The following is a 27,397-nucleotide window of genomic DNA, read 5'->3' on the forward strand; positions in this document are numbered from 1 at the left end:
CCTCTGAAATTAATTGATCATTTGCTTTGCCTTCTACTTCATGATGTTTGAAAGGCATTTTGCTGTAGCATTGAAAGTGGTGTTGGCTATAAACAGCAATTCTGCGAGCTGCATTCCTATAGACTTTACTGGGCCTTCTCTGGCCTGGTTTATTTCAGAACGAGGAACTTGCTCAAATGGTCAGGTGCTCGCTTGGCAGGCGGGAGGGAGGGGGAGTGATGCCCGCAAAGTTTGCCTCTGAAATGACTTGAACAGATTCCTTTCCTTGTCAATCATGATGTTTGAAATGAGTTTTCCTAGAGCGTTGAAGGCTGCATTGTCAGTTATAGAATGACTTGCTGCCTGCAATTCCGGTTCAGCATTATTTTGGCGTTCTGGACATACCTGTTCCGCAGTCTGGGGGATTAGCTCAAATGGTAGAGCGCTCGCTTAGCATGCGAGAGGTAGCGGGATCGATGCCCGCATCCTCCACTGCTTGAATTTGGGACATTGTCCTCAGAAAAGAATTGAGCAGTTGCCTTCCCTTCTCATTCACAATGTTTGAAAAACACATTTTGCTGTCGCATTGAAAGTTGGGCCTTCTCTGGCCTGGTTTATTTCAGAACGAGGAACTTGCTCAAATGGTCAGGTGCTCGCTTGGCAGGTGGGAGGGAGGGGGAGTGATGCCCGCAAAGTTTGCCTCTGAAATGACTTGAACAGATTCCTTTCCTTGTCAATCATGATGTTTGAAATGAGTTTTCCTAGAGCGTTGAAGGCTGCATTGTCAGTTATAGAATGACTTGCTGCCTGCAATTCCGGTTCAGCATTATTTTGGCGTTCTGGACATACCTGTTCTGCAGTCTGGGGGATTAGCTCAAATGGTAGAGCGCTCGCTTAGCATGCGAGAGGTAGCGGGATCGATGCCCGCATCCTCCACTGCTTGAATTTGGGACATTGTCCTCAGAAAAGAATTGAGCAGTTGCCTTCCCTTCTCTTTCACAATGTTCGAAAAACACATTTTGCTGTCGCATTGAAAGTTGATGAATCAAAATCAATTGCCTTTCCTTCTCTTTCATAATGTTTGAAATGCACCATCCTGTAGGATTGAAGATTGCATTGTCAGTTACAGGACATCTTATCGCCTGCCGTTTGGGTTTTCTGTGCTGTAGGCGTTCTGGACGTACCGGCTAGCCCTACCTGGGGCATTATCTCAAATAGTAGCGCGCTCCCTTAGCGTGGGAGAAGTAGCGGGATCGGTGCCCGCGTCCTCCACTATTTAGATTTGCGACATTGGCCTCTGAAATTAATTGATCATTTGCTTTGCCTTCTACTTCATGATGTTTGAAAGGCATTTTGCTGTAGCATTGAAAGTGGTGTTGGCTATAAACAGCAATTCTGCGAGCTGCATTCCTATAGACTTTACTGGGCCTTCTCTGGCCTGGTTTATTTCAGAACGAGGAACTTGCTCAAATGGTCAGGTGCTCGCTTGGCAGGCGGGAGGGAGGGGGAGTGATGCCCGCAAAGTTTGCCTCTGAAATGACTTGAACAGATTCCTTTCCTTGTCAATCATGATGTTTGAAATGAGTTTTCCTAGAGCGTTGAAGGCTGCATTGTCAGTTATAGAATGACTTGCTGCCTGCAATTCCGGTTCAGCATTATTTTGGCGTTCTGGACATACCTGTTCCGCAGTCTGGGGGATTAGCTCAAATGGTAGAGCGCTCGCTTAGCATGCGAGAGGTAGCGGGATCGATGCCCGCATCCTCCACTGCTTGAATTTGGGACATTGTCCTCAGAAAAGAATTGAGCAGTTGCCTTCCCTTCTCATTCACAATGTTTGAAAAACACATTTTGCTGTCGCATTGAAAGTTGGGCCTTCTCTGGCCTGGTTTATTTCAGAACGAGGAACTTGCTCAAATGGTCAGGTGCTCGCTTGGCAGGTGGGAGGGAGGGGGAGTGATGCCCGCAAAGTTTGCCTCTGAAATGACTTGAACAGATTCCTTTCCTTGTCAATCATGATGTTTGAAATGAGTTTTCCTAGAGCGTTGAAGGCTGCATTGTCAGTTATAGAATGACTTGCTGCCTGCAATTCCGGTTCAGCATTATTTTGGCGTTCTGGACATACCTGTTCTGCAGTCTGGGGGATTAGCTCAAATGGTAGAGCGCTCGCTTAGCATGCGAGAGGTAGCGGGATCGATGCCCGCATCCTCCACTGCTTGAATTTGGGACATTGTCCTCGGAAAAGAATTGAGCAGTTGCCTTCCCTTCTCTTTCACAATGTTCGAAAAACACATTTTGCTGTCGCATTGAAAGTTGATGAATCAAAATCAATTGCCTTTCCTTCTCTTTCATAATGTTTGAAATGCACCATCCTGTAGGATTGAAGATTGCATTGTCAGTTACAGGACATCTTATCGCCTGCCGTTTGGGTTTTCTGTGCTGTAGGCGTTCTGGACGTACCGGCTAGCCCTACCTGGGGCATTATCTCAAATAGTAGCGCGCTCCCTTAGCGTGGGAGAAGTAGCGGGATCGGTGCCCGCGTCCTCCACTATTTAGATTTGCGACATTGGCCTCTGAAATTAATTGATCATTTGCTTTGCCTTCTACTTCATGATGTTTGAAAGGCATTTTGCTGTAGCATTGAAAGTGGTGTTGGCTATAAACAGCAATTCTGCGAGCTGCATTCCTATAGACTTTACTGGGCCTTCTCTGGCCTGGTTTATTTCAGAACGAGGAACTTGCTCAAATGGTCAGGTGCTCGCTTGGCAGGCGGGAGGGAGGGGGAGTGATGCCCGCAAAGTTTGCCTCTGAAATGACTTGAACAGATTCCTTTCCTTGTCAATCATGATGTTTGAAATGAGTTTTCCTAGAGCGTTGAAGGCTGCATTGTCAGTTATAGAATGACTTGCTGCCTGCAATTCCGGTTCAGCATTATTTTGGCGTTCTGGACATACCTGTTCTGCAGTCTGGGGGATTAGCTCAAATGGTAGAGCGCTCGCTTAGCATGTGAGAGGTAGCGGGATCGATGCCCGCATCCTCCACTGCTTGAATTTGGGACATTGTCCTCAGAAAAGAATTGAGCAGTTGCCTTCCCTTCTCATTCACAATGTTCGAAAAACACATTTTGCTGTCGCATTGAAAGTTGATGAATCAAAATCAATTGCCTTTCCTTCTCTTTCATAATGTTTGAAATGCACCATCCTGTAGGATTGAAGATTGCATTGTCAGTTACAGGACATCTTATCGCCTGCCGTTTGGGTTTTCTGTGCTGTAGGCGTTCTGGACGTACCGGCTAGCCCTACCTGGGGCATTATCTCAAATAGTAGCGCGCTCCCTTAGCGTGGGAGAAGTAGCGGGATCGGTGCCCGCGTCCTCCACTGCTTGAATTTGGGACATTGTCCTCAGAAAAGAATTGAGCAGTTGCCTTCCCTTCTCATTCACAATGTTTGAAAAACACATTTTGCTGTCGCATTGAAAGTTGGGCCTTCTCTGGCCTGGTTTATTTCAGAACGAGGAACTTGCTCAAATGGTCAGGTGCTCGCTTGGCAGGTGGGAGGGAGGGGGAGTGATGCCCGCAAAGTTTGCCTCTGAAATGACTTGAACAGATTCCTTTCCTTGTCAATCATGATGTTTGAAATGAGTTTTCCTAGAGCGTTGAAGGCTGCATTGTCAGTTATAGAATGACTTGCTGCCTGCAATTCCGGTTCAGCATTATTTTGGCGTTCTGGACATACCTGTTCCGCAGTCTGGGGGATTAGCTCAAATGGTAGAGCGCTCGCTTAGCATGCGAGAGGTAGCGGGATCGATGCCCGCATCCTCCACTGCTTGAATTTGGGACATTGTCCTCAGAAAAGAATTGAGCAGTTGCCTTCCCTTCTCATTCACAATGTTTGAAAAACACATTTTGCTGTCGCATTGAAAGTTGATGAATCAAAATCAATTGCCTTTCCTTCTCTTTCATAATGTTTGAAATGCACCATCCTGTAGGATTGAAGATTGCATTGTCAGTTACAGGACATCTTATCGCCTGCCGTTTGGGTTTTCTGTGCTGTAGGCGTTCTGGACGTACCGGCTAGCCCTACCTGGGGCATTATCTCAAATAGTAGCGCGCTCCCTTAGCGTGGGAGAAGTAGCGGGATCGGTGCCCGCGTCCTCCACTATTTAGATTTGCGACATTGGCCTCTGAAATTAATTGATCATTTGCTTTGCCTTCTACTTCATGATGTTTGAAAGGCATTTTGCTGTAGCATTGAAAGTGGTGTTGGCTATAAACAGCAATTCTGCGAGCTGCATTCCTATAGACTTTACTGGGCCTTCTCTGGCCTGGTTTATTTCAGAACGAGGAACTTGCTCAAATGGTCAGGTGCTCGCTTGGCAGGCGGGAGGGAGGGGGAGTGATGCCCGCAAAGTTTGCCTCTGAAATGACTTGAACAGATTCCTTTCCTTGTCAATCATGATGTTTGAAATGAGTTTTCCTAGAGCGTTGAAGGCTGCATTGTCAGTTATAGAATGACTTGCTGCCTGCAATTCCGGTTCAGCATTATTTTGGCGTTCTGGACATACCTGTTCTGCAGTCTGGGGGATTAGCTCAAATGGTAGAGCGCTCGCTTAGCATGCGAGAGGTAGTGGGATCGATGGCCGCATCCTCCACTGCTTGAATTTGGGACATTGTCCTCAGAAAAGAATTGAGTAGTTGCCTTCCCTTCTCATTCACAATGTTCGAAAAACACACTTTGCTGTCGCATTGAAAGTTGATGAATCAAAATCAATTGCCTTTCCTTCTCTTTCATAATGTTTGAAATGCACCATCCTGTAGGATTGAAGATTGCATTGTCAGTTACAGGACATCTTATCCCCTTTCGAAGTCAATCTGCCCCAGTGGATTTACAGCAATGTGAGAAATAACTTCTATTAACAATTACACTTGCATACTTCTGACTGGTTTTAGGCCACCTCAGGTTATATATTCCATTTGAGTGGACAAATGTGATGGGATGCATGGACAAAATTATGTGAAGAATTCTACTATAAATGTAGTGCTAATTGTTTACAGGTGTAAATAACAGGTAGTTGTTCGCTGTTATATACATCATTTCACATGCTATTGTAATAGTGCTGTGTCAATGCCTATAATCCCTGTTGCATATGTGTACATTCATATCTCTTTGTATCGAACCACATCTGTCCAATGTCCCTTATCTGTATGGGGTTGCCTTATTACTTCAGACGAAATGTCAGATTGACAGACCGGCTTAACTGGAGAGGCCTTCACATCTACTGGACTATCTGCCCAAAGATGCTTGAAGTTTCGGAGGGGCTGGTGCTCGAAATGAATGATGGGTCATTGATGCTAACCTGGTAGCCCCAAACTGATTGCTCAAAGTAGGGGCTTTCCCAACAGATGCTCTTTATGCTTTCCTATAGTTCATCATCCAACTGGACCCAGTATTGATGATGATTTAGGCTAACCATTTTTGTTCAGTTTTGGGAGTACTGCTGAAATGTAATGAAAGATCACACACAAACCATGAAGAGAGATCACAATTTAAGTGCTTTATTAAAAGGTAAAAATAAAAATAAAAAATGGTGTCATACATGTATGTATATCTATAGTTATACATAGCAAAAAAATTGGCATGTAGCACAGTTCTCTAGCACAAACAAGCACAACAAGCTAAAGAGAAATTTAAAAGAGAAGCATACCAAGAATCATAGCAGTCAATATTACTTTTGTCCTAGAGAAGGGGAGAGAGGAGCCCTTGGCATATGGCTTTAGGATAATCGACAGGCCTCTCTCTAGTAAAACGGTTTCTAAACAAAATCTTTATTTTAGCCTGGGTGCATGTTGGTTCACTCCTTCACTTTGCCTTGGCAAGCAAGCAGACACAGATAACAAATACACAAGAATCACCCAAAGCACCTAATAGTTAATTTTATTAAAGGGACAAATAATGTGGTCACTTAACATGTTTGTGATTGGAACACAACCTTGCGTTATAGTATGTAGGCTACTTTATGAGATTGACCATTGACTCAGTTATAAGACATTTAGGCTCATTGAACCCCAGTCTACTCGAAGGCTGTCCCCTTATCTGTTTACAGTGAATAGCTTGGACTAATTCACTGAGACCCAGTCCCTCCACCATCTCTAGGACTTGTGCCATGGCAACAAAATGATTGGCTTCCAAAACAATTGAAGAGCATCAAAAGTTTGCACGAACAGAGGCTTTTGTCAGGGATGTTTGTGTCACAAGTGTGTGTAGTAAAACCAGTTATGTTATTCCATTCTGACTAAAATCCTATGGAGAATTCAGATTTATTGTTTTTGGAAAACGACAATAATTAAAGAAAAATCCCTTTTTATAAATCACCTAACAATAAATAGGAAATGACTTCCTGTTTTTGTATTAACTACCAATAAACTAAACATATCTTGTGCACATCAGTGTGCTTGCAGAACAATGGAACTGGTAGTGTAGAAGCCTAATGCAGTTTGATGTTGAAATCATTCCAGTTTTATATAAGCTACCAATCTGATTAAATGTGTCATCAAACAGAAGTACACCTGAGGGCAATGTAAGTAGAATACATTTGTTGACTAGAGGGTATTAGCATATAGTTATTTCAGTTCTAACTATATATACCCAACTTAACTCATTCAGAATCAGACATAGTTACATGTGCTTCTATAAAGTATGGCAAATGACAATGCTTCTTTTTGACACATATTCGGTTTTCTCTTAACAGCGAGGCAACATCATGCTTTGATAAGTAGGGCACATAGCAAACAGAACAAAAGACAAATCCCTCAAAAACAACTATCTTTTTACACTGTATTAAAATGATAATTGTTTATCTGTATTGTATTTCTCAATACAGTAAATTTGATTTTTTATCAGTTCTTTTCTCTATATTTATTCAAAATAAATTCAGAATATTTTGACTTAGTTATGTACATAAGTGCAAACAAGGTGAATATCACACATTCGTACACCGGTTGAATCACCTAAAGCTCCAATGAGCATCGACATCTCCCAGCACAGCTGGGCAGGCTACAGGGGAGAAAGAGACTTCATACTGATACCAACCCAACAACTCTGTGACATTAGCACTTCCATTCCAAGACAGAAGGCCTATGTGTGTAAGCCTATGAGTCTAGGTGAACATTGCTGCCAAAACATTGCAGAAAAGGTATGTACAGAAGGTATGGGTCAGTTTCGAATGAACAGTGATCAAAAGCAGCAAATCAAATCCGTTTATATGTTTATAACGAAAAGTCTCTTTACCCCCCTAGTCTAAGAGGTGACCACTTTAAAAGCTGAAATGTGTTCTTGGGGGCTTTATTCAGTCTGTTTTGCTGATCGTGTGATCACATTCCTTAAAGGAAATTTACCATTGAGTTAACATGTAGCATTTACTATAAATGGAGTCTCTGCTAATGCAGGAAAAGTGTCTTTAAATTTAAATCACGCTTAACTTCAGCAAAAGAGATTGAATCCAGCACTCACACTCCTCAAAACATTGCAGAAATAAAAACAAATCCAACCCAAAATATAAACAAACAAAACACCTGATCTCCCCAGAGGACCTTTGGACATGAAGGATTTAAGTTTGATCATTTCTTACAAAATATTCAATCATCTTGCAATCCAAGACTAACTAGACATTCCCTTTCTGAATAAGTTAATGTTGTACATTATTTTAATTGGTATGTGAAAAAATTCACAATTAAATTTGACAAAGGTAGCCATGTTGTCCTTTTGTTGCCACAGCAACAACAACTTCTGTTAATAAGTAACAATGAATCTATCATTGTATAGATACAAATGTATATATTTTCATATAATTCATTTTTTTTCTTAAATGGCAACTACACAAACTATTAATTAGGTATTAATGAAGATTATCTTATTTTCATGCTATGAAAGGTTTTCGAAATTAACAATACAAAAAATTCTAAATGAAATTACCACTAGCAGTTCTGTCAGTAAATAGTTACATCTTTGATATTGTGATTTAGGAATCAAGACAAATTTGAAGAGAGAAACTTTGGAACATAATGGCTAAGGATGAAGAAAAAAATTACAATATATTTGTACCAACAACACACTACAATTATTCTAATTAACTATGTTCTTGTACAAGGAAAACACACCTAAAGTTTACTTAAAATGCTAACGCCCGCCCAAAGAGGCACACATTTTTTTCTTAATCAAGTATTTTGTTATTTCCAGCTGGACAGCAGTTGGAGAAGGCATAATGATGTGACATAGAGAGAGAGAGAGACAGACAGAGACAGGGGGTGAGAGAAGAAAGATTTTCATCTTGGCTGGACAATGCAGGTCCTTCAAAGCTATAAGATTTTAGACAAAATGTATTTGTCTAGACATTCTAATCATCAATTTCATTGATTCAGAGAGGACCACTTCTACCTCATATATGCATCTGCAACACTTAAAAAAAAAAGGAAAAAATTTAGGGACCACACTTGCCCAAAGATATTTTGAAAGTAGGCCAACTTTTCACACTGACAAACATTTAAATATAAATCTATATAGCACACACATACTTAAAAATGTTTTAACACGGTATCTTGTCTTAAGGTGGTTTGCATTTGACCTCTAAAATAGCCTATAGAGTGAATCATTACATTTCCACATGCCACTTTAAGATGGACATGTGCTGAGTTTTTGCATTATAAGATACATTCACCACATAATTACAGAACTGAAATAATATTTTCCGGGCAATTGCCTTTTTCTCCAAGATGTGGAAAAAGTCTCAACATTTCAACATGTTCAACTAAGTAATTCAGTGTCTAGTCATTAATTAAAACATTTATAACACAATACCCATTCAATGTGACTACCCTTTTCTATATTCAAAGATGAGACAGCACAGCTGTGTCATAGAAGAAACGACATGGACACAACAGATCTATGATGACAGACATCGCTAATTAAAGTATCATCTTTTCAAAAGACGTTTCTGTTAGTAGAACGTTCATGGACAGTGGTTGGTTTTAGGAGACAAACTGGTGAGAGAGGCACATTACAACTTGTCTTAATATGTCAACTACTGTACTGTCTCTGTCCATTTTCATATCAATCCTGCGCCATTTTCTACTCATCCTCAGATTAAACATTTCTGAGTGTAATTTTTACACCACAAACATGACTAGCGAAAGAAGGCCTATTTACCTCCAGACATCAAACAGGTCTGTTTCTCATTCAGTCATCACTGTCTCCTTCTCTGTCATCTATTTAGGGCCACCATAGTTAATAACATTTAGAGTCTGCCGACTGTTGAAAGTAAGGACACAATCAGTGACTAAGATCACATATATATTTTTTTTCAGACAGAACAATTTCAAGCTCATTCAATGTACTCCCTGCAGAACCAAGAACCATATTTCATAAAAATCCATTCAATTAAAATATTATGAACACATAAGATATACATACTTTAGGCCCTATAGCACTTACTCAAATGAAACTTGCTCTCAAAAGAGTAGGATATTTTGACTACATAGTTTTGAAATATTGGTTGTCATTTGACAGCAGAATGATTCTCTAAAGGAGAAACCAACACGCACATATTAATGTGCCAACAGTGAGAGATTGCTGTTTCTTGCATACAGTCGCACACCACTGATTGGTAATAAAAAGCAATTACTTCCGCATCCAACATAATGGCTGTTCTATCTCACTATAAGATAATTTACACACAGGTAAGTACGATAGACCTTTTATTTGCAGTGGTTCCAGAAAATATTAGAATAAACAATTTGGTATTGTTTCAGATTCTGCAATTTTTTGTTTCTATGTGTCATTCAACGAATAGAGTGCCATTTGGGTGGTATCATTTTGTAAAAATTATATTTGTTTCACCTAACTTTCTGTCATAAAAGAGCACATGTTCAATTTTATGACAAAAATGAATTCCCATCTCAAGAGGTTAAAAGCAAAAATATCTACATTAAAAATAATGTAAATAGCACCACTTTTTGACCCAGCACATTTTTTATTAGTTTTCTGTTGATGATACGAGGGAGACTAGCATCCAGCATAGCGGCTGTTCTATCTCACTTGCAATGGAAAAACTGTTTTCCTTGTTTGAATACACATCTTTGTTATTGTAATTTCTAAAATGGTTGAAGCATTGTTAGCATTATGGATTTCAGATTGAAAATATGAGAAATTAAATTTACAATTAAATTGACAGGGTTGACAATTTTATCTTAAATGAACCAGAACTCCACAGGTGGAATGGAAGCGTGTCGTGAGCAACACACACTGAGTTCAGCCCACATGCTAATTTCCATGAAATACGTACATAGATAAGCATTATAACAACAAACAGAATCTCGACACACATTTATACTAATCATAAACTCTGTTGTATATGAGGAATGTGACCTCTAACAGCAGCTGAAGCACACATTCAGATCCCCAGTACCAGGAATCAGTACCACTGGGCTGTACTATTGTTTGTTTTACAATCCCTGTCTGCACTTTTAGCCCCACCTAATAAAGATGGGAACAGGGCCGGATTAAGAAATCATAGACCCACATATTAGGATAAAATGTATATATTATAGGCAACAGTAGGCTACAAAATAGACTTTCCTGTGGCTCTGCATAATGAATATAAAACCCAGGCTACTATATACCTAGGTTATGTCACAATACTTAGAAAAACGTTGCTGTGGTTTTCACATTATAAGTTGTTGAGAAAAATGTGTTTCAACAAATAAATTAGTATTCTCTTTTAAATTGGTAATTTTTCTGCGATTCAATTTTGAAATTCAGCCTTAAACAGAAATATAATCCCTGGAAGATACAGTCTGCATTTATCCCAGAGCAACAGCCAATGATGGTGTACCCATAACTTTAACTGTAAAATTGGTTCCACAACCCTCCTTGAGGCTAAAACTTCGATTATATGGTATGTCTACAATCACAAAAAATCATGCAGTTCTATATATAGCTTAGGTTTAACTGTATATAACTGTAGGTTTCAGTAAAACATCCTGATATTTTTTCTGCCTCTAGGACCCCATTCATGCTTCAGACCAGGTAATTCTCTACATTACAACCTGAATATATTATATATATATATATATATATATATATATATATATATATATATATATATATATATATATATATATATATATATATATATAATGCAGTTATTATATAATTTTTGCAAGTAATTGTAAAATCTTGTTCACTAATCAAAACGAGAACCTTAAGGTTGAAGGGAGAACCCAAAAAAAGACAGCCAAAGCTGGCTTATTTTGTTTGGAGAATTAAATAGCATTTGTTTTAAACGCAAATCGGAACATTTATCTCAATACGTTTTCTCCATATTGCCCAGCCTTACCACCTATACAGAATTTGGTCTGATTAGTCTTCTTAAGAAGACCCCCTACCCCCAAAAATTTAGATTTAAATTGTTCATAGTGCTGCTGCCTAGTTGTGGAATTTCCAAAGATAGTTATTGGAAAAATGTACCAGCTATGATGGTTAGATTGAAAGGCACTGGGGCTCCAGCGTGGTGCTGAAGTTGCTGCTTTGCAGTACAAGATATGTTTGGAGGAAGCCTGTTTTGATCCGTGTCCATCCCACAGCCGCTGTACAGTCGTGGGACCAGGCAAGGCCATAATTGGCAATTGGACATTATGAAATTGGGAGAGAAAAATGGAAAATAAAATCATGAAAGGCACTCTATTCGTGAAACAAATCTGATATCTAATCTGATGAGGACATCTTCGGCAACAGGACCAAGTCCTGCTCCAGAGACCTCTGGACAAACTGAATGGCAAAGGACAGGAATGGTGGTAACACACTGTCTCGAGTAACCGTAACCGCGTCAGGAATGGTGGTAACACACTGTCTCGAGTAACCGTAACCGCGTCAGGAATGGTGGTAACACACTGTCTCGAGTAACCGTAACCGCGTCAGGAATGGTGGTAACACACTGTCTCGAGTAACCGTAACCGCGTCAGGAATGGTGGTAACACACTGTCTCGAGTAACCGTAACCGCGTCAGGAATGGTGGTAACACACTGTCTCGAGTAACCGTAACCGCGTCAGGAATGGTGGTAACACACTGTCTCGAGTAACCGTAACCGCGTCAGGAATGGTGGTAACACACTGTCTCGAGTAACCGTAACCGCGTCAGGAATGGTGGTAACACACTGTCTCGAGTAACCGTAACCGCGTCAGGAATGGTGGTAACACACTGTCTCGAGTAACCGTCACCGTGTCCACAGACTCTCAACCCTTCGTCTTAGAGCAACAGACACACAGGGAGCTGTAGATACAGAGAAGAGTGCCCCTCTGGATACACAATGTGAGCTCTCTGTGACGGATCCTCTAAAGCTGCCATGGTACAGACATAGGCCATTACATAGATAACCTTGCCTGCATAAGGCAGTTTTCGCCCTTTGTTAAAGAAAACTAGAACCACATTCTTAACAAGGCCTCTCTTCAACTGGCCCCCCGTTATTTACTGCCATACCAATGACTACATAGACACTGGTCTGGAACAGCTCTAGACACTTGTTGATAGTTGGGATGGTATATAGCTCTGTGTCAATAGAAACCTAATGTGCACTTCTCTATACTTTTTCTGACATCAAGGCTATTTGGCTTTCTGGGTTTTAGTCATTTGACCTCAGTTGGTCAGGGATGAGACATCAAATTTCCTACATAGCTGGGAACTCAAAAGGCACAGACAAATGCAGGATGCAGGCATGAGACCATGATGGTGAGATTTAAAACAGGAACATATGACCTCAGCCTTGCTGAACAAAGGGAATTATTTACATAATAATAGAATGCCTTTAACCTTCAGCAGTCCTGAAACATACTGTAAACATCAAATGAGACACAATATACATCTTTAAAGTAAAAAAAAACTGACAAGATAAAGAAAAAAAACATTGACTTCGAGAATCCAGTACGTGATCCAATCTCTGCAGATTACTTTTGCTCTTCTTCCTTCTTGTCTGAATTTTTTTAAAGTTTCTTTGACGGTTGTCTGACCTGTGGAACAGTCAGGTCCCAAGATCATCAGATCTTACACCTCTTATTCTCAGCTTTGTCTCCAAGATGAATTGCTGTTTCTAGTGTGTTTGTGTGTGCTTGCGTGTTTTAAAGTTGTTGGTGTGCGTATGTGTGTGTTTGTTAAAGTTGTGTCTTTGTGTATGTGTATTAAAGGTGTGAGTGTGTATGGCTGTAAGAACTGGGGAGCTTTACCACCTCTCCTTCAGCCAGCTCCTTCAAGTCAGTGTGCATCAAAGGATGTCTGAGCTGGCTTAACATCAACAGTAAGGGGTCCAAGCTTTAGTATTGCCTATGTTAAATGTCAACAAAACCTCGTCAACTTTTGATGATGTGAATACCCTCTAAATGGCAATAACACTACCTATTACTTGGGTGCACTGTAGGTTAGGCACATGTTTGATGCATTTAGATAATTGGACTGTGGGTTTCCGGGGCAGGTTTGAAGGTTGGGGATGACTAAGGGTTTGAAGGCGTTATCGGGTGCTTTAACTTGGGTTTCGCGAGAGGCTTACTGGGTTTAGTGCCATTGGAGCAGCCATTAGCAGTTTGGGGAGAGGGCAGAAGTGGGTTTCCATGGGAACGCACTGTAGGTCCACTGGGTCGGCACTCAGAACATCTGAAGGGTCTACTGAAAAAGAGAGAGCAGGGAGGGGAAGAAGGAAAATTAAACCTAGACAACTACAGAGAGAGAGATGCTGTCTTATGAATATTAGTGTATTATGGTGCTGGATAACCTGCTATTGCACTGCACAGACTCAGATGACTGATGATTGTTTAAAATACAGGAAATGGATAAAAACATGATGGCTGGAGCTGTATTGTTATACTTCAGTGCAGCCTAATTTTACTGACCATAATTTGTTACTGAACACTATCAACTTGTTACATGAAAAAGAAAATATAATTTAGAGAGAAAAACAAATTACAGGGTGCTTTTTACTACAATTTACTACAATACTTTTTACAGTATAATAAAGTACTTGTAAAATGATGTTGTGGCCCAAATAGTTACAAACAATAAAGAGTTAGTGGTTCATGCATTGGCCTTGTACCATCTGTATTACTGTCCTGAAATCTGGTTAGGTGCAGTAAAGAAACCCAGCACAAAGTTGCCATTTGATAAGATAAACAGCATATCTTCCCCTAAACTGCACACACAGAACTAACACCAATATGCATGATGGTCTACGCTGGTTGAGGATTGTCGAGAGATTAACTACTTCTAGACTTTTTGAGGAATGGTGTGTGCTGAAAAATACCAAATCAGTTGTATGATCTAGTGTCTTCAAACAGACATATATACCCAACTAGGCACACCACAAAGGGTTCTTCAGAGTACGAAATGCAATAACAAATCGAATGCATACGTCAGATTTGTTTCCAACTATTTCACACCTCATCTCCTCTTTCTCAAGATGTAATAAAAGGTACTAGGTATATGAATGCGTATGAATCGTCTGTAAATAGTATTTTCTTACATCCTGTCAGCTACTGTATATGCAACTAGAAACATCAAACTTTAGCAATGTCTTGTACTTCTTTATCACAAAATAATTTGGTAAAAATCATTGGTTATTAGTAAATCAATATGATTCCATTCAAAACACCATGACTATGGATACAAATGTAGGATGTGTAACTTTCCTGGGTTTTAGTTTAAACAAGTATTGTACGACATAACACCTAGCTGTATTTAATTTATAACAAACTAGAATATTTGTGGAGTTACATATGACTCATACTGAGCTGATAGAGAACGGTGACCACTGAATATTGCTCCAACCTTAGCAACCGGAGTTGCTAACTATCGTGAGACATAAAAAAGTGACTGAGAAAAGTGAAATGTGAACATATATTGTACAGTATGTATAGAAAAGTATAATGGCCAAAGATCTGACACAATACAGACATAAAACAAAAAGAAAACTCAAAATGAAGGGGCAAACCTGATTGGAGGCAGCTGATTCTGGGAAAGGAACATTGGTGACTGGGTTCGAGGCCGACGAAACAGTGGAGGTGGTGGCACCGTGCATCATGGGTACTTTTATTCAGGCGAGTTGGACGAGAGACAAGGGAGACGGGGGAATGGGGGGGATGTTATGGTTAACATGGCGAAATGTGGAATAGGAGTAAAATTCATGGCAAGAAGCAATGTGGGGACATTGCCGGGGTGTGTGTGTGTGTGGGGGGGAGGGGGGGGGGGGGTCAACAAGTCCCGAGACATGCAAATGAAATTAGAGAAAAAGAAAATGTTCATTACTTATTCCGTTAGAGGAGAACCAACCATGTTAAAATTTAATAAAAAATATGGATGGAAATGTATTAACTAATAATCTTTAACAAAATATGGCAGACAGTTTAAGTCATACAATGGAATCAGAGTAAGGCATCTGATAATTGTATTTGGATGAGGGTAGGACATGTGTAATAGGTTGGGAGCAAATGAGTAAGAGAAAACAAACACAAAAAGATTTATGTAAACCACAGACTCACAGAAACATAAGGGCATTAGCTAACATAATGACAGACATTTGTCATCCCATTGCTAGATCACATTAATATGCTGAGGTTATATTTGTAAAATAACGGCATAATGAATTAGGCAAGTACTGAGATAATTAAGAGATGAATTGTATGTTCGGTAAACCAGATGGATCTGTGAAATTCAGGATTGTTTTTGTCTGGATTATCTTCTCTACTTTTCCGTTAGTCAGATAACATCCATCCCGATTGCCTCCCTATTCCCTTTATAGGGCACTACTTTGGACCGGAGCCTTCTGTAGCGTACTAGGCTGGCTATGAGACGAAGACACGCCCCCCTCCTGGATTAAAAGATAAGGTGTGCACTCTTCTTCTGCAGCCACATACTGATAACTATATGGCACATTACTTGACCACTATGGACAGCGGAGGGGGACAGTGATGTATCTCTAGCCCTGTTAAAATGTGTTGTCATGAACACATCTGAAACATATGTAAGCCATGTGTTCAAATCATTATCCTTCTGAAACGTCAGTCAGCATGTATGAGAAAACATAAACACAGGCCTAATAAACAGGTTCGTAGAGAAACACAATGGCACCGCTCCACACACACCCCAACACACACACGCATCAACTCCTTGACGGTCAGATTTCATTATCTATTATTCTTTCCCAAAATGTTTTATGTAGTTATTATAATTGGGTGCTTTAGGAATGTGCGTAGGCATGTGTGTATGTGTGTGTGCGGTGGCCTACAAAGAAGTTGGATTCCACTAGGTACAGTAAGGACTGTGCACAGGTTCACTACATCCAAGAAATCTGAAGGCATTAGCTGAGACTGAGGAGGCGGAGCTTGAGAGGCTGCGGAGGCGGAGCTTGAGAGGCTGCTGAGCCACCGGTGGGGTGATGGGCCGTCATCCTGTTCTTTGGGTTTCATGTTCTGGATTTTACTTTCTTTTCTTTATATATATATATATATATTTATTTTTTTGTGTGTGTGTCTTTTTACATTTTATTAAAATTGTATTTCTGTAAAATAAAGGAAACTGAATGTATCACTGTAAATGCTACCTGAAGTGCTTTAATAAACATTATGACACAAAAACAGCCTTTCCTGCATCAGCCTCACACCAACGCCTCTGAAGAGAGAATGCTGGAAGGTGCCAGAACATTCCGGTGGCAGGGAGCACGGCCAGCCATTTCCTTTCACAGCTGGCCCTCATCAGGGTGGAGATAAAAAAGGCCACAGGAGAGCAGCTCGGTGCAGAGAATAAAGAAGAAGCAGAAACTGCATAAGGCGGGAGCAAGAAGAGTACACCAAACCTCATCCCTTGATGCTGGTCTGCCCCAGAAATGCGGAAGCCTCAAAAGGAGGAAGAAAACCAGGAGAAGGGGGCAGAGGCTGTCTGAGGTGTGTTCGCCAACACCCAAACCTCTGAAAATTCCCCCGTGAGGCCGGCCCAGACGACGGCGCCTCCCCAGCAAAGCGGCCTGGCTTTCAATGTCACCCAGGGCTCTGAACACTTGTCATGGGTCTGTTCATTTCATACCGCATGTGTCACTGATCTATTACAACTAAATCAACACACAGTTAGCCCAAAGTAACAGATATCATTAGAAAAACTTTTCACGGGTGCTTTCACTCATGCAGAGCAGGTTGTTTAGATCGGTATGGGGAAGCGTCAAATGTAATCTAATGTAATCCCTTTTCTCTTCCCTTGAGTGGTGTAGAGGTCTGGAACCCACACCATTCCATCCTCCCTCCAAGCCAATGCTCCCACATCTGTCGGACGTAGTGAACCAGGGCACATTTCAGGGGAAGGAAGTAGTATCGGGACGCACTCTTAGTTAGAGAGGGTAGAGTGGGTCAGGAGCAGGTATAGTAGGTAGAAGGCCAGGTATAGGGGGAGACCATCTGTGGATACCCCTCACCAGTGAATCCAGGCACTGACAGGAGGCGGCTGTGGGGGTGCCTGCAGCTGCTCCAGTCCCGCCTCTCCCAACGGCCATCCGCTGCCAGCGGGGCCGGACCTTTCATAAGCCCTACAAGAGACAGGGGCAGCAGGCTTAGGCTGAATCCTACATGGCACCCTTTTGACAGAGACCCTGGCTTCAATCTGACTTGACCCCACAGGCTGACATATCTAAGCTCACACAAACACACACACACAGAGACGGAAACGCACGGACACACACACATGCCCACCAAACAAATTTGTGCATTTTAATAATACTCACAAATGGTTTAAATGAAAAGAAAAAATCTGTCCGAAATTAACGTTGGATAACAAGCGGGAACACATCTACAAGGACGACAGACAGGTGGACAGGCAGAGAGACAGACAGACAGGTGGACAGGCAGAGAGACAGACAGACAGACAGGCAGAGAGACAGACAGGTGGACAGGCAGAGAGACAGACAGACAGGTGGACAGGCTGAGAGACAGACAGACAGGTGGACAGGCTGAGAGACAGACAGACAGACATGTGGACAGGCTGAGAGACAGACAGACAGGTGGACAGGCAGGTGTCTGTGGGACAGTGTAAAGGCTCCAAAATGACCCAATATTCACTAATATCTACTTTCATAAGGTTGCGTTGAGGTTTAGGAACTACTAGAAATATACTAATATTAAAAATTGAATTACATAAATGCAAGAACTAAGTCCACCGTGTTCTGAGGATCACTGTCCCCTATCTCTCCCTGTCCCAGCCCGTGGTATGCCACCTCCACCTCTCCACAGGCCCTGAGCAGCAGGGAGTGAGCTAGCCAACCTACCCATGCCTCCTGAAGGCGCCATGCACAGGACGGAGCCTGCCACAGCATGCAGAGAGGACCAGGCCGGAAGGGGGGAGGATGTGAGAGAGAATGGAGGAGGGGAGAAAAGAAGGGGAGTGATTGACAGAGAGAGTTAGAGAGAGAGAGAGAGACAACAGGACAAGAAAAAACAACATTCAGGTTAGTGCAAGCCACAAGAACGGTGTGAGAGCAAAGGCTTCTACAGTCCAACCTGTCACAGTCAGCTACAACATGGCAGAGATACGATGTAGGCCTGAAGGCAGGAAGACACACACACACACGACACAGGAGGCAGTGGAGTGACACACACACACACACGACACAGGAGGCAGTGGAGTGACACACACACATGACACAGGAGGCAGTGGAGTGACACACACACACACACGACACAGGAGGCAGTGGAGTGACACACACACATGACACAGGAGGCAGTGGAGTGACACACACACATGACACAGGAGGCAGTGGAGTGATACACACACACAACACAGGAGGCAGTGGAGTGACACACACATGACACAGGAGGCAGTGGAGTGACACACACATGACACAGGAGGCAGTGGAGTGACACACACATGACACAGGAGGCAGTGGAGGGCAGAGAGGATGCAGGCAGAACTCATAGTAACACCTGTTAAGGTTGGATGGTTCGGGACGTCAAATACTACTGTACGTTTTCTTTGAGTGACTCAGAATGGAAAAAGGCACAGAGTTTACAGGGGACAGAGAGAAATAAAGTGAAAGTAAGAGGACAGCGTACACCCAGAAAGCCTCATCCAACACAGCACATGCACACAGAAAACACAGTTCCTCAATGCTAACAAGTGAAAGCTCTATCTTCTGTCAAGTAACTTACAATACATTCTGTACCATCAAACACAGACATCCTATGTAGTCTATATATAAACCCTCAGTTGCTGACACCCCAATGACATTATAGCCTTCCACAGAATGCTGAGTTGACTCAGGGTAGGCAAGTTCACCTAACTTAATTGAGTCGATCATTGAAGTTCCCTGCAATTTAAAAGTAAAGCCAACTTGTTCTATTTGCAGAGTAGCCACAGCTCACCAGAGTGGATGAAGGCTGGCTGCTGCAGCTGCATGTTAGCTAGGGCCTGCTGGTAGTGGAACACGCTGGGGTTGAACACAGCGCCACCCCCGTTAGTCTTCTCTATGCTGGGCCTCTTTGGTAGCGGTTGCATGGCCCCATGGGGCAGGGCCTAGGGGAGAGAGGGATGGGGAAGACAACAGGGAGAGAGAGAATGTGTTAGCATTCTCATTGGGATTAGAAGTGCCATGCTCCGACGCGCTAACTCTGAATAACCTAAACACCTTCCGACTCTCTTGACTACTCTGAAGCAACTTAACATCCCAACATGACACAGATTCGGAGGCTTCAACAGCGTGTAATGCCGCCGCTGCTCTTAACCAGTAGATGGTGCTGCTGTATCTGACATCCCTCAGGCCAAGCCCACAGCAAAATAATACGCTCAGTCAAGAAACCATTTTCCCGATGAAAACACTGACAGAAATGGAAGAGAAGTCAAACACGGAGAACTACACACACACACACACACACACACACACACACACATATCAGAAATAAAATGGAGATCAAAGGTGAAAGGTCAAAATACCACGTCATATGATGGCTGCAGGTTTCGCTTCAGCGTACCACCAGCAGACTGGGGGCGGGGTTAGCACGGCAGGCACATGACGGCAGCCAACCAAGGAGGGTCAAGCAAACGACAGACAGCAAGCAGGTGGAGATGGGCGAGGTTGGAGAGAGGAGCAATGCATGAGGGGATTGTTAGTGTTAGGAGCGGACCAAACAGAGTTAGAGAGAGAGAAGATGGAGAAAGAAAACAAAAAGACATGAAGGATTACACAAGAGGGCGGTGGTCACGGAGACAATGGTGACGTAACATGGCGGGCGTGATGTGGCCAACTTTTAAAAGCTATTGCAAGCCAACCAGAGGACAAACCACTGCATCAAAACCTCTCTCACTCACTCTCATTTTTATACACCTGCAATGCAGCCAGTCTGATGTTGTTTATACTGCAATTCTAGGACATGCAGCATCTATATAACATCCCAAATGGTACCGTGTTTCTTATCTGCAGCAGTTATAGTAGCTCTATGTAGGCAAAGCTCTGGCCAAAGGAATGTAGTGTAATTTGGGACATGATACCATCACGGTTGACCCTCTGTTGCTCGCGGTTTGGGCCAGTCTGTATTTACCCTGACTTACCATGGCATTGGCGGCTGCATTTTGGCTGGCCTGGTGCTGGGCGGCCTTGATCCTGGCCTGTAGGTGGGCGGGGGGGTGGAAATATTTGCACTTGTCCCTGGAGCAGCGGCCCTTGATGTAGTCCATGCAGACGATGACCGAGTTCTCACTGCCGTCCACCATGGCTGCCTCCATGGGATGAGCGTAGCGGCACTCGCCCTCACCCCGTGTGCAGTTTCCCCTCTGGAACTCCCGGCATACCTGGGGACGGGTGACACGGGCAGAGAACACACAGAGCAGGATTACTATTCCGTCGCTGGGTTTCAGCGTTCCAGACCGGCCTACGGCAAAGACCCAGGAACACAGCACGTCACGCATACCTCCAGCTTGTCTGTGCGCATGTGTTTCTGCTGGGAGCTGCCGTTGCCCAGGGTCTGGAGGCCGGTGGGGCTCCCAGGGACCAGCAGAGGGGCCTGGGGGAGCAGCTCAGGCATCAGGCCCATCCCGGGACCCATGTGGCTCAGGTACGGGCTGAACGTCATACTGGGACTGGTGGCCAGGGACGACATACTCGGAGTCATGGGAAATGTAGTCTGAGACAGGGGGAGAGATTGAGCCAGATGAATGGATACATGTAACTGTGGAAATACATTTTAGACATCATTGTAGACTACTACACTGTGCCTGCATTCACTGTGTGGTTTGAACTATACTGTCCGTTAAGTAGTCGCCGTGTAATGTGGAGTACTCACTATGGGCTGCAACTGGGCTCCTGGCAGCATGAACTGCATCTGCTGGGCCAACATGGCCGCCGCTGTCTTCTGCTGGATGAGGTTGTTTCTACCGTTGATCTCCAGCTGGGTCTTGAGGTGGGGAGGGGGGTGCAGGTACTTACAGTTGTCACGTGTGCAGCGTCCCTGGGAGTGAGAGAGAGACAGGGGCTGAGTTGTGGTGCATCCTGGGTGATGGACTGCAGCGTTTCTTAGCTATTAGATTTAGGAGGGATGAACTGGACTGACAGCGAGTAATGTGAATGGGAGGGATTATTCACTCTGGGGTTCCCTGCATAAAGACAACAACACGGAGAGCTCTATGTCAAGAACTATAAAAAGAAGTACTGTACAGACTAAAAATATGGTTGGAACTATATGTTTTTATATCATGGATCGTCAGTCCGTTCAACCCAACTTATTAAATAAATGGGAAGGGGGGGACCTGTTGTTCTGCTCCCAACAGTTTTAAAGGTTAAACGCCATTTTGAAAATAAATATCACACAGTGATTTGTCGTGAAATAATATAGTAATTCATACTCAAATTAAACAATTTAGTAAAACTAGACTTCAGAGAACATACACACCATTAGGGCAGCACGATTTCTAAGTGAAAAAGGAAACTGAATCCCTGCTCCTTAAATGTGACCCCAGTCCTATGCAGGAAATAGGGTATCATTTGGGACTGATGGCATGTTGTGAGGGAGGGGGACAGAGGGAGAAGGAGGCGGTGGCTCCCTCACACAGAAACAAATGTAAGTAAGCTGGCTAAACAATCATCAATCAATCCTCTAGGTTGGCTCCGGTAGGCTCCATTATTGCTAACTGTACATTACATTATACATTATTAAACAAACATAACACCTATGATATACAGTGATTCTCTGTAAGCCCATAGCCTGAATAAATAAACATTAATACATCTAAATATACTTTTACTAAGATCTAGGCCTATTCTCTTATAATTCTCATTTAAGGATTCCAAAACATAAAATACATCCCTTACTATGTTGTCTGGGATATTATGACACAAGATGTGTTTACACCAACAGCTTCTGCCTTGTGAAGCCTTGTGTGGACAATTCTTTCTTAAAGGCGTAGTTCACCCAAATAAAAAAATACATATTGTAGCCAGTCTATGGACAAGGTTTGACATGACGAGGGAATAATACCTTAAATGGGAATTGTTATACAATTGCCACAAAAGTTTTGTACCAATATTATTTTTACACATCAGGTCAAAATCTTTTACATGTAGCTTTGTTTAGCTTCACAATCAATTTGAGATACTCTCAGCGGATTTTAACAAGATATGCCAAAAATTGAAATATCAGCACTGTTCCTTTAAGCACCCCTTTAACACTTCAATTAACATTTTTGGCCACTATACAACTAAGCCATATATACCATTAACCATTTATCTTGATGTAACATGTAATTCAATTTCATGTAAACGTCCTCTGCTGTGCCCTCTCCCTCCCGTCTCCCCACCTGCAGCAGTCGGGTGGAATATGCGGTGGGGGGGTGTGATGGAGGGTTAGTGGTTGGTGCAGGAACACTGCAGGTGAAAGCAGAGACTCAGAGGAAGGAAGGAAACTGCAGTCCCTATTAAACCCCTGGGCTCACAGCAGCTGTCCCTCCCTCCATTCCTGCAATTGAGCCGTTAACCCTCTAAACAAGCTCCTGTCATGATGCTCTCCCAGCATGCCACCAACCCCCCTTTCCCATCCCCTCTGTCAGCCTTAGGCCTGGGTGTGACACCGCGTGGAGTCAGGACACAGTCTTAAACTTAGGACTGTCCATAGTACGGTTGGACCGTCAGGACACAAAACTGTAGGGAGGCTAGAGCCTTGGTAACCAGCAAAAGAGGCTGTAGCCTTGGTAACCAGTAAGAAAGGCTGTAGCCTTGGTAACCAGGCATATGGCCATTCTATAAACCGTGTCCCGAATTGCAGCATGCTCCCTGTGTAGTCCTGGTGAGAAATAGTGCACAGTCAGCCATAAGAGATAGGGTCTCGTTAGAAAGCCACCTCTCACAGAGAGAGATGTGATGGTGATGGATAGAGTCACTGAGAGGAGGACACAGGGAGGACGTCTGACCAGGAGGTGCAGTGTTGCTGTGTGTGTGTGTGTGCAGGACGCAAGCTGAAGGGTAGGACGAGGAGAACCGCAGTGTCTCCTGTGTGTGTGTGTGTGTGTGGGGGGGGTTCACTGAGCCTTGTACAGCACTGGATGTGTTATTTGTATATTTACAACAGCAATGCAAACAAACTTCAGTGGATGCAAGCCTAGTAGGGATGTTAATGAGGAGCTCATTAGCCTAACAGTATCAGGCTGGCCAACACCAATCATTCATATCTCCAGGGATTTCCATCGCAGTCTACAGTTAATACTGGGGCCTGCTCGCATGTTGGTGAAGATATAGAGGCCGAAACAGATTGGGAAGGAGAGAGGAAGAAAAACTGAAAAGTCATGTCGAGTAAAATATACTAGGTCAGGAATTTCCTCCTCATACGTAGCCATGGCAACACACTAAGCAAAAGAGAGGTCCCTCCTTGTACTGTGTGCTGTGCAAGCAGTGTGGAAGAAGGGGCATTATTTATATACACAACACGCAGTATCTGCAATAAAGCAAAACATATGCTAAGCAACCTAATAAAGAAATACAGCTATGTAATGGGGACCCTCAATCCTTTTCAGGACAGTGAAATCCAAGCTCGCCCGCCCGCTCCTCCTCGTCTGCGTGCCAGACAGTTACGTCATCCAGACGAGCTCTGATCCCTGAATGCATTAAGGCTTTCTCCCGACCGGGTGGAACTGCGTCTGAAACGGCGCGTAGATGTGGTTGTCACGACGATCATCAATTCAAAAGGCAGGCCTCCGGTTAACAAGGTAAATGGTCTCCCTTCCCCCAACAGGTCGACAGTCAGCCTGGTCAGACAGACTGAGATAATGGGAGAGCAGCAAGAGGGGGGTGGGGTGGGGGGGTTGATATTGAGGGGACAGTGAGGAGGCCAAAAGGGAGAGAAATCCATAAATGATCTGCGATGAGAGGGGAGGTGAGGTGATAGCAGGGAACGAGAGAGGGTGAACTATGGACTTGAATGGAACATATTTCCGTTTTCTTAACGGTATACCAACGCCAGTCGACTTGCACCATTGTAAAACTGACACAGCCACAGCAAGGACTGGAAAGCAACAGTTGAGGAGGACAAAGCTGTGTCTGGGTGTGACGGTGACGTGGGTGTGTAGGCATTTGTGCGTCCTAGGTGTGTAGTCTGTGTGGGCATGTGTGTGTAAACCGTGTTGGTGTGTGTTTGTGGGAGAGAATGCACTGGCACTGCTGTGACGTCTGATAAAACCAGAGCCATGTTGACCTTCAGTCGTCTCAAACACACACGCGTTTCTTAGTGACCCTGAAGCCTAGGCCAAAAATGAGCCCCCTTTCACACATGACTTGGTCTATGTGGATACTAACAGCATGTCGCAATCAAGCAGGCTTTTGCTCGGTGCTAAAAACAGCCATGCCATTCAATCACAGATATCAAACTGAACTGTCCAATGGCGAGGCACTCTGGCCCTGTTGCTAGGCCGATCTCCCTCCCTCCCTCCATCTCTCTCTCGTGCTCTGATGTGGAGGACATAACCGAGAAGAAATGGCTGAATAATAAATTCTAACTGAATAAACTGGAAGACAGCAACTGCACTCAGACAGAGAGGCCGTTGTCTATGTGCGTCTCTCTGTCTCCCGGCAGGGACCCTAGTCAGACAAACACACAAACAAGCAGACGCATAGACACAACACGCAGACATATATATATTCACACTCTCAGACGCACAGGCACCAACACACACACCATGTTTGCAAACATGCACGCGCCCAGATTCACACACACTTTTCACCAGTCGTCGTCCTACTGCTCGGCCTGTCCGTGTGATGTAGCTGCCCTGCTATAGCAAAAGCCTGTTTAATGTCCGTGTATCTGCCTGTCTGCCGTTCTGGTTCTGTGTGTGTCTGTTCATCGGCCTGTTGTTTCCGTCTGTCTGTCTGCATGTCTGCTGTTGCAGTCTGATGGTAGAGGTGAGTGGGGCCACAGACACGGTGGATTTGTTCAGAGTGGCAGGACCACGTCATTGAAAGAGAGCCCAGGGACAGCTAGTAAGGAGAACAGCCTCAGAGGACAAACTGATTCATAGAAAGAGACAGCAGAAAGGCACAGGAGCTGGGTGTGGCGGATGGAATCGTCTGCTCTTGACACATCTTAAAACACAGCATTCAGGACGAGTCCCCGTATTCACAGAGCAATAATGTGGGCTGTTAGTCAGCCCACATGTTAGTCAGCCTACATCTGCTATCCAATCAAGCAAAATGTTAAAACCACTGTCTGTTAGTAATCTTGGTTAACCCAGTAAAATGTTACAAAATTGAGACAAGTAATCAAGAAATACAAGAAGGAGCAAAACCAGAATGAGGAGCGGAACTGGAACATGGAGCTTCACTCCATCTCTGTACATGTTATAGGTTAAATCATAACTCAAAACATGCTAACACCTGCAAAATTGAAATTTTCTAAATAACTTAATAATCTGTTGGAACTACTTATTTCGAATTGCAACTCCTATCCTAAAAATTACATTCAGTACCAACAGATTCTCACAGTATACACAGAGTATATTTTCACAAGAGATTAGACTATTTCTAATCCATTAGCCTAGTTAATGAATGTCAAAACAATACAGATAGGCTGTGTTATGTCTGTCTGGGAAAACAAAGCGAGAGTTAAGAAAGTATTTATGATGGGTTGCAAAGGGAGAGTATATTGCTGTAAACTTTACAGAAAAACAACTCCCTTTAATTGACTGTCTGATTCTTTGGTTATTAGACTCTTGATCCTTTAATTGACTGGCTGATTATTTGGTCATTAGACTCTTGATCAACCAAGATTTACATAGTCAAGCATTTGAAATTAAATACAATGCCTTGCAAAAGTGTTTCAATTCCTGACAATTCTCTTACATTACTGAATTACAAATGGTACATGGGCACTATGTTACAGTTGATATATTATTTGAAAACACTCATATAATAAAAATCAATAATTGTAAAGAAGTCATTTTTATGTTAGGATATATTTCTAAGAAAAAAACCAGGAATATGTTGCTTGCATAAGTATTCAACACCATCACATTCATATTTGGTAAAGCCACATTGCAATAACAATGTTGTGGTAAGTACGAGCATTGCACTTACTGTCTGAGTGAGTTTGGCCTATTCTTCTTGGCAGATTTGTCCAGGTTGTTCAGGTTAGTTGGAGGACACTCGTGGACCACAATTTTCAAACAGTGCCACAAATTGTCAGAGGGGTTGAGATCAGATCAACCTTTAACTGGGTCATTGTAAGACATTCACTTTATTGTTCTTGGGCCACTCCAATGGTGTTTTAGCCCTGCTGAATTTTTTTTTGCAAAGCGGATCAGTCTCTCTTGCAGGGTTTCTGGGTATTTTGCTCCATAGCTTCATATTTGCCTCACTTTTAATGAAATGCAGAATCCCTGCTGATGAGAAGCATCCCCACAGCATGATGGTGGCACCACCATACTCCCTTGTAGGAATGATGTGTCTTGAAGCAAGGGCAGTATAAGGTTTGTGTAACATATAGCAATTTGAGGTTTGGCCAAAAAGTTATATCTTGATCTCATTGGACCAAAAACCTTTTCCCATATCGCAGCGGAGTCACTCTCATGCTTTCTGTCAAACTCCAGAAGGGCTTTCATCCAGACAGCAACTTTAAAGGTTCACAGATGAAGGCCAACGGTAAGGTAATTGTGTAATTGTTAGGGCAAATATTTTCATCCTTTCAAACTTTGAGCTTTCACAGCCATATGGGTTCAATATTTATGCAAGGAACATATCTCATCTTTTGTTTTCTTTTACAAATATTTCCCAACATAAAACTGATGTCACCTAGTGATTTAAAAAATAAAATATAAAAATCATTTGTAATTCGGTAATATGAGAGAATTGGTCAGAGGTCTCTAGTCACACCAGTATTGGTAG

General features: G+C 42.9%; 1 protein-coding gene and 5 non-coding genes across 16 annotated transcripts in view; 5 read left to right on the forward strand and 1 right to left on the reverse strand.

Annotated features, from left to right (window-relative positions):
• The first annotated feature begins 398 nt into the window (after positions 1-398).
• trnaa-agc lies at positions 399-471 on the forward strand. The gene has a single exon. It is a non-coding gene; the product is annotated as a tRNA-Ala (tRNA).
• A 371-nt stretch (positions 472-842) lies between these two features.
• On the forward strand, positions 843-915 carry trnaa-agc. The gene has a single exon. It is a non-coding gene; the product is annotated as a tRNA-Ala (tRNA).
• A 756-nt stretch (positions 916-1,671) lies between these two features.
• On the forward strand, positions 1,672-1,744 carry trnaa-agc. The gene has a single exon. It is a non-coding gene; the product is annotated as a tRNA-Ala (tRNA).
• Positions 1,745-2,115: 371 nt separating this feature from the next.
• Positions 2,116-2,188, forward strand: trnaa-agc. Its single transcript has one exon. It is a non-coding gene; the product is annotated as a tRNA-Ala (tRNA).
• A 1,536-nt stretch (positions 2,189-3,724) lies between these two features.
• Positions 3,725-3,797, forward strand: trnaa-agc. The gene has a single exon. It is a non-coding gene; the product is annotated as a tRNA-Ala (tRNA).
• A 7,374-nt stretch (positions 3,798-11,171) lies between these two features.
• mbnl3 (muscleblind-like splicing regulator 3) overlaps positions 11,172-27,397 on the reverse strand; it is a 38,000-nt gene continuing 21,774 nt past the window's right edge. The window contains exons 3-11 of one of the 11 annotated variants that reach the window (XM_010897670.5): positions 21,321-21,485; positions 20,949-21,161; positions 20,590-20,829; positions 19,975-20,022; positions 19,407-19,557; positions 18,314-18,349; positions 17,468-17,578; positions 14,999-15,093; positions 13,570-13,680 (exon numbers count right to left, since the gene is read on the reverse strand). In XM_010897670.5, the coding sequence (XP_010895972.1) occupies positions 13,678-13,680; positions 14,999-15,093; positions 17,468-17,578; positions 18,314-18,349; positions 19,407-19,557; positions 19,975-20,022; positions 20,590-20,829; positions 20,949-21,161; positions 21,321-21,485 (1,062 nt within the window). In that variant the 3' untranslated portion in view covers positions 13,570-13,677. Of the gene's footprint in view, positions 13,681-14,998; positions 15,094-15,320; positions 15,443-17,377; positions 17,579-18,313; positions 18,350-19,406; positions 19,558-19,974; positions 20,023-20,589; positions 20,830-20,948; positions 21,162-21,320; positions 21,486-27,397 lie in introns of those variants that run through there. The other 10 variants (XM_010897701.5, XM_010897718.5, XM_013133499.3 and 7 more) reach the window with 10 other exon arrangements.

Source organism: Esox lucius, chromosome 4 (genome assembly GCF_011004845.1).
Source record: "Esox lucius isolate fEsoLuc1 chromosome 4, fEsoLuc1.pri, whole genome shotgun sequence".
Classification (NCBI taxonomy): domain Eukaryota; kingdom Metazoa; phylum Chordata; class Actinopteri; order Esociformes; family Esocidae; genus Esox; species Esox lucius.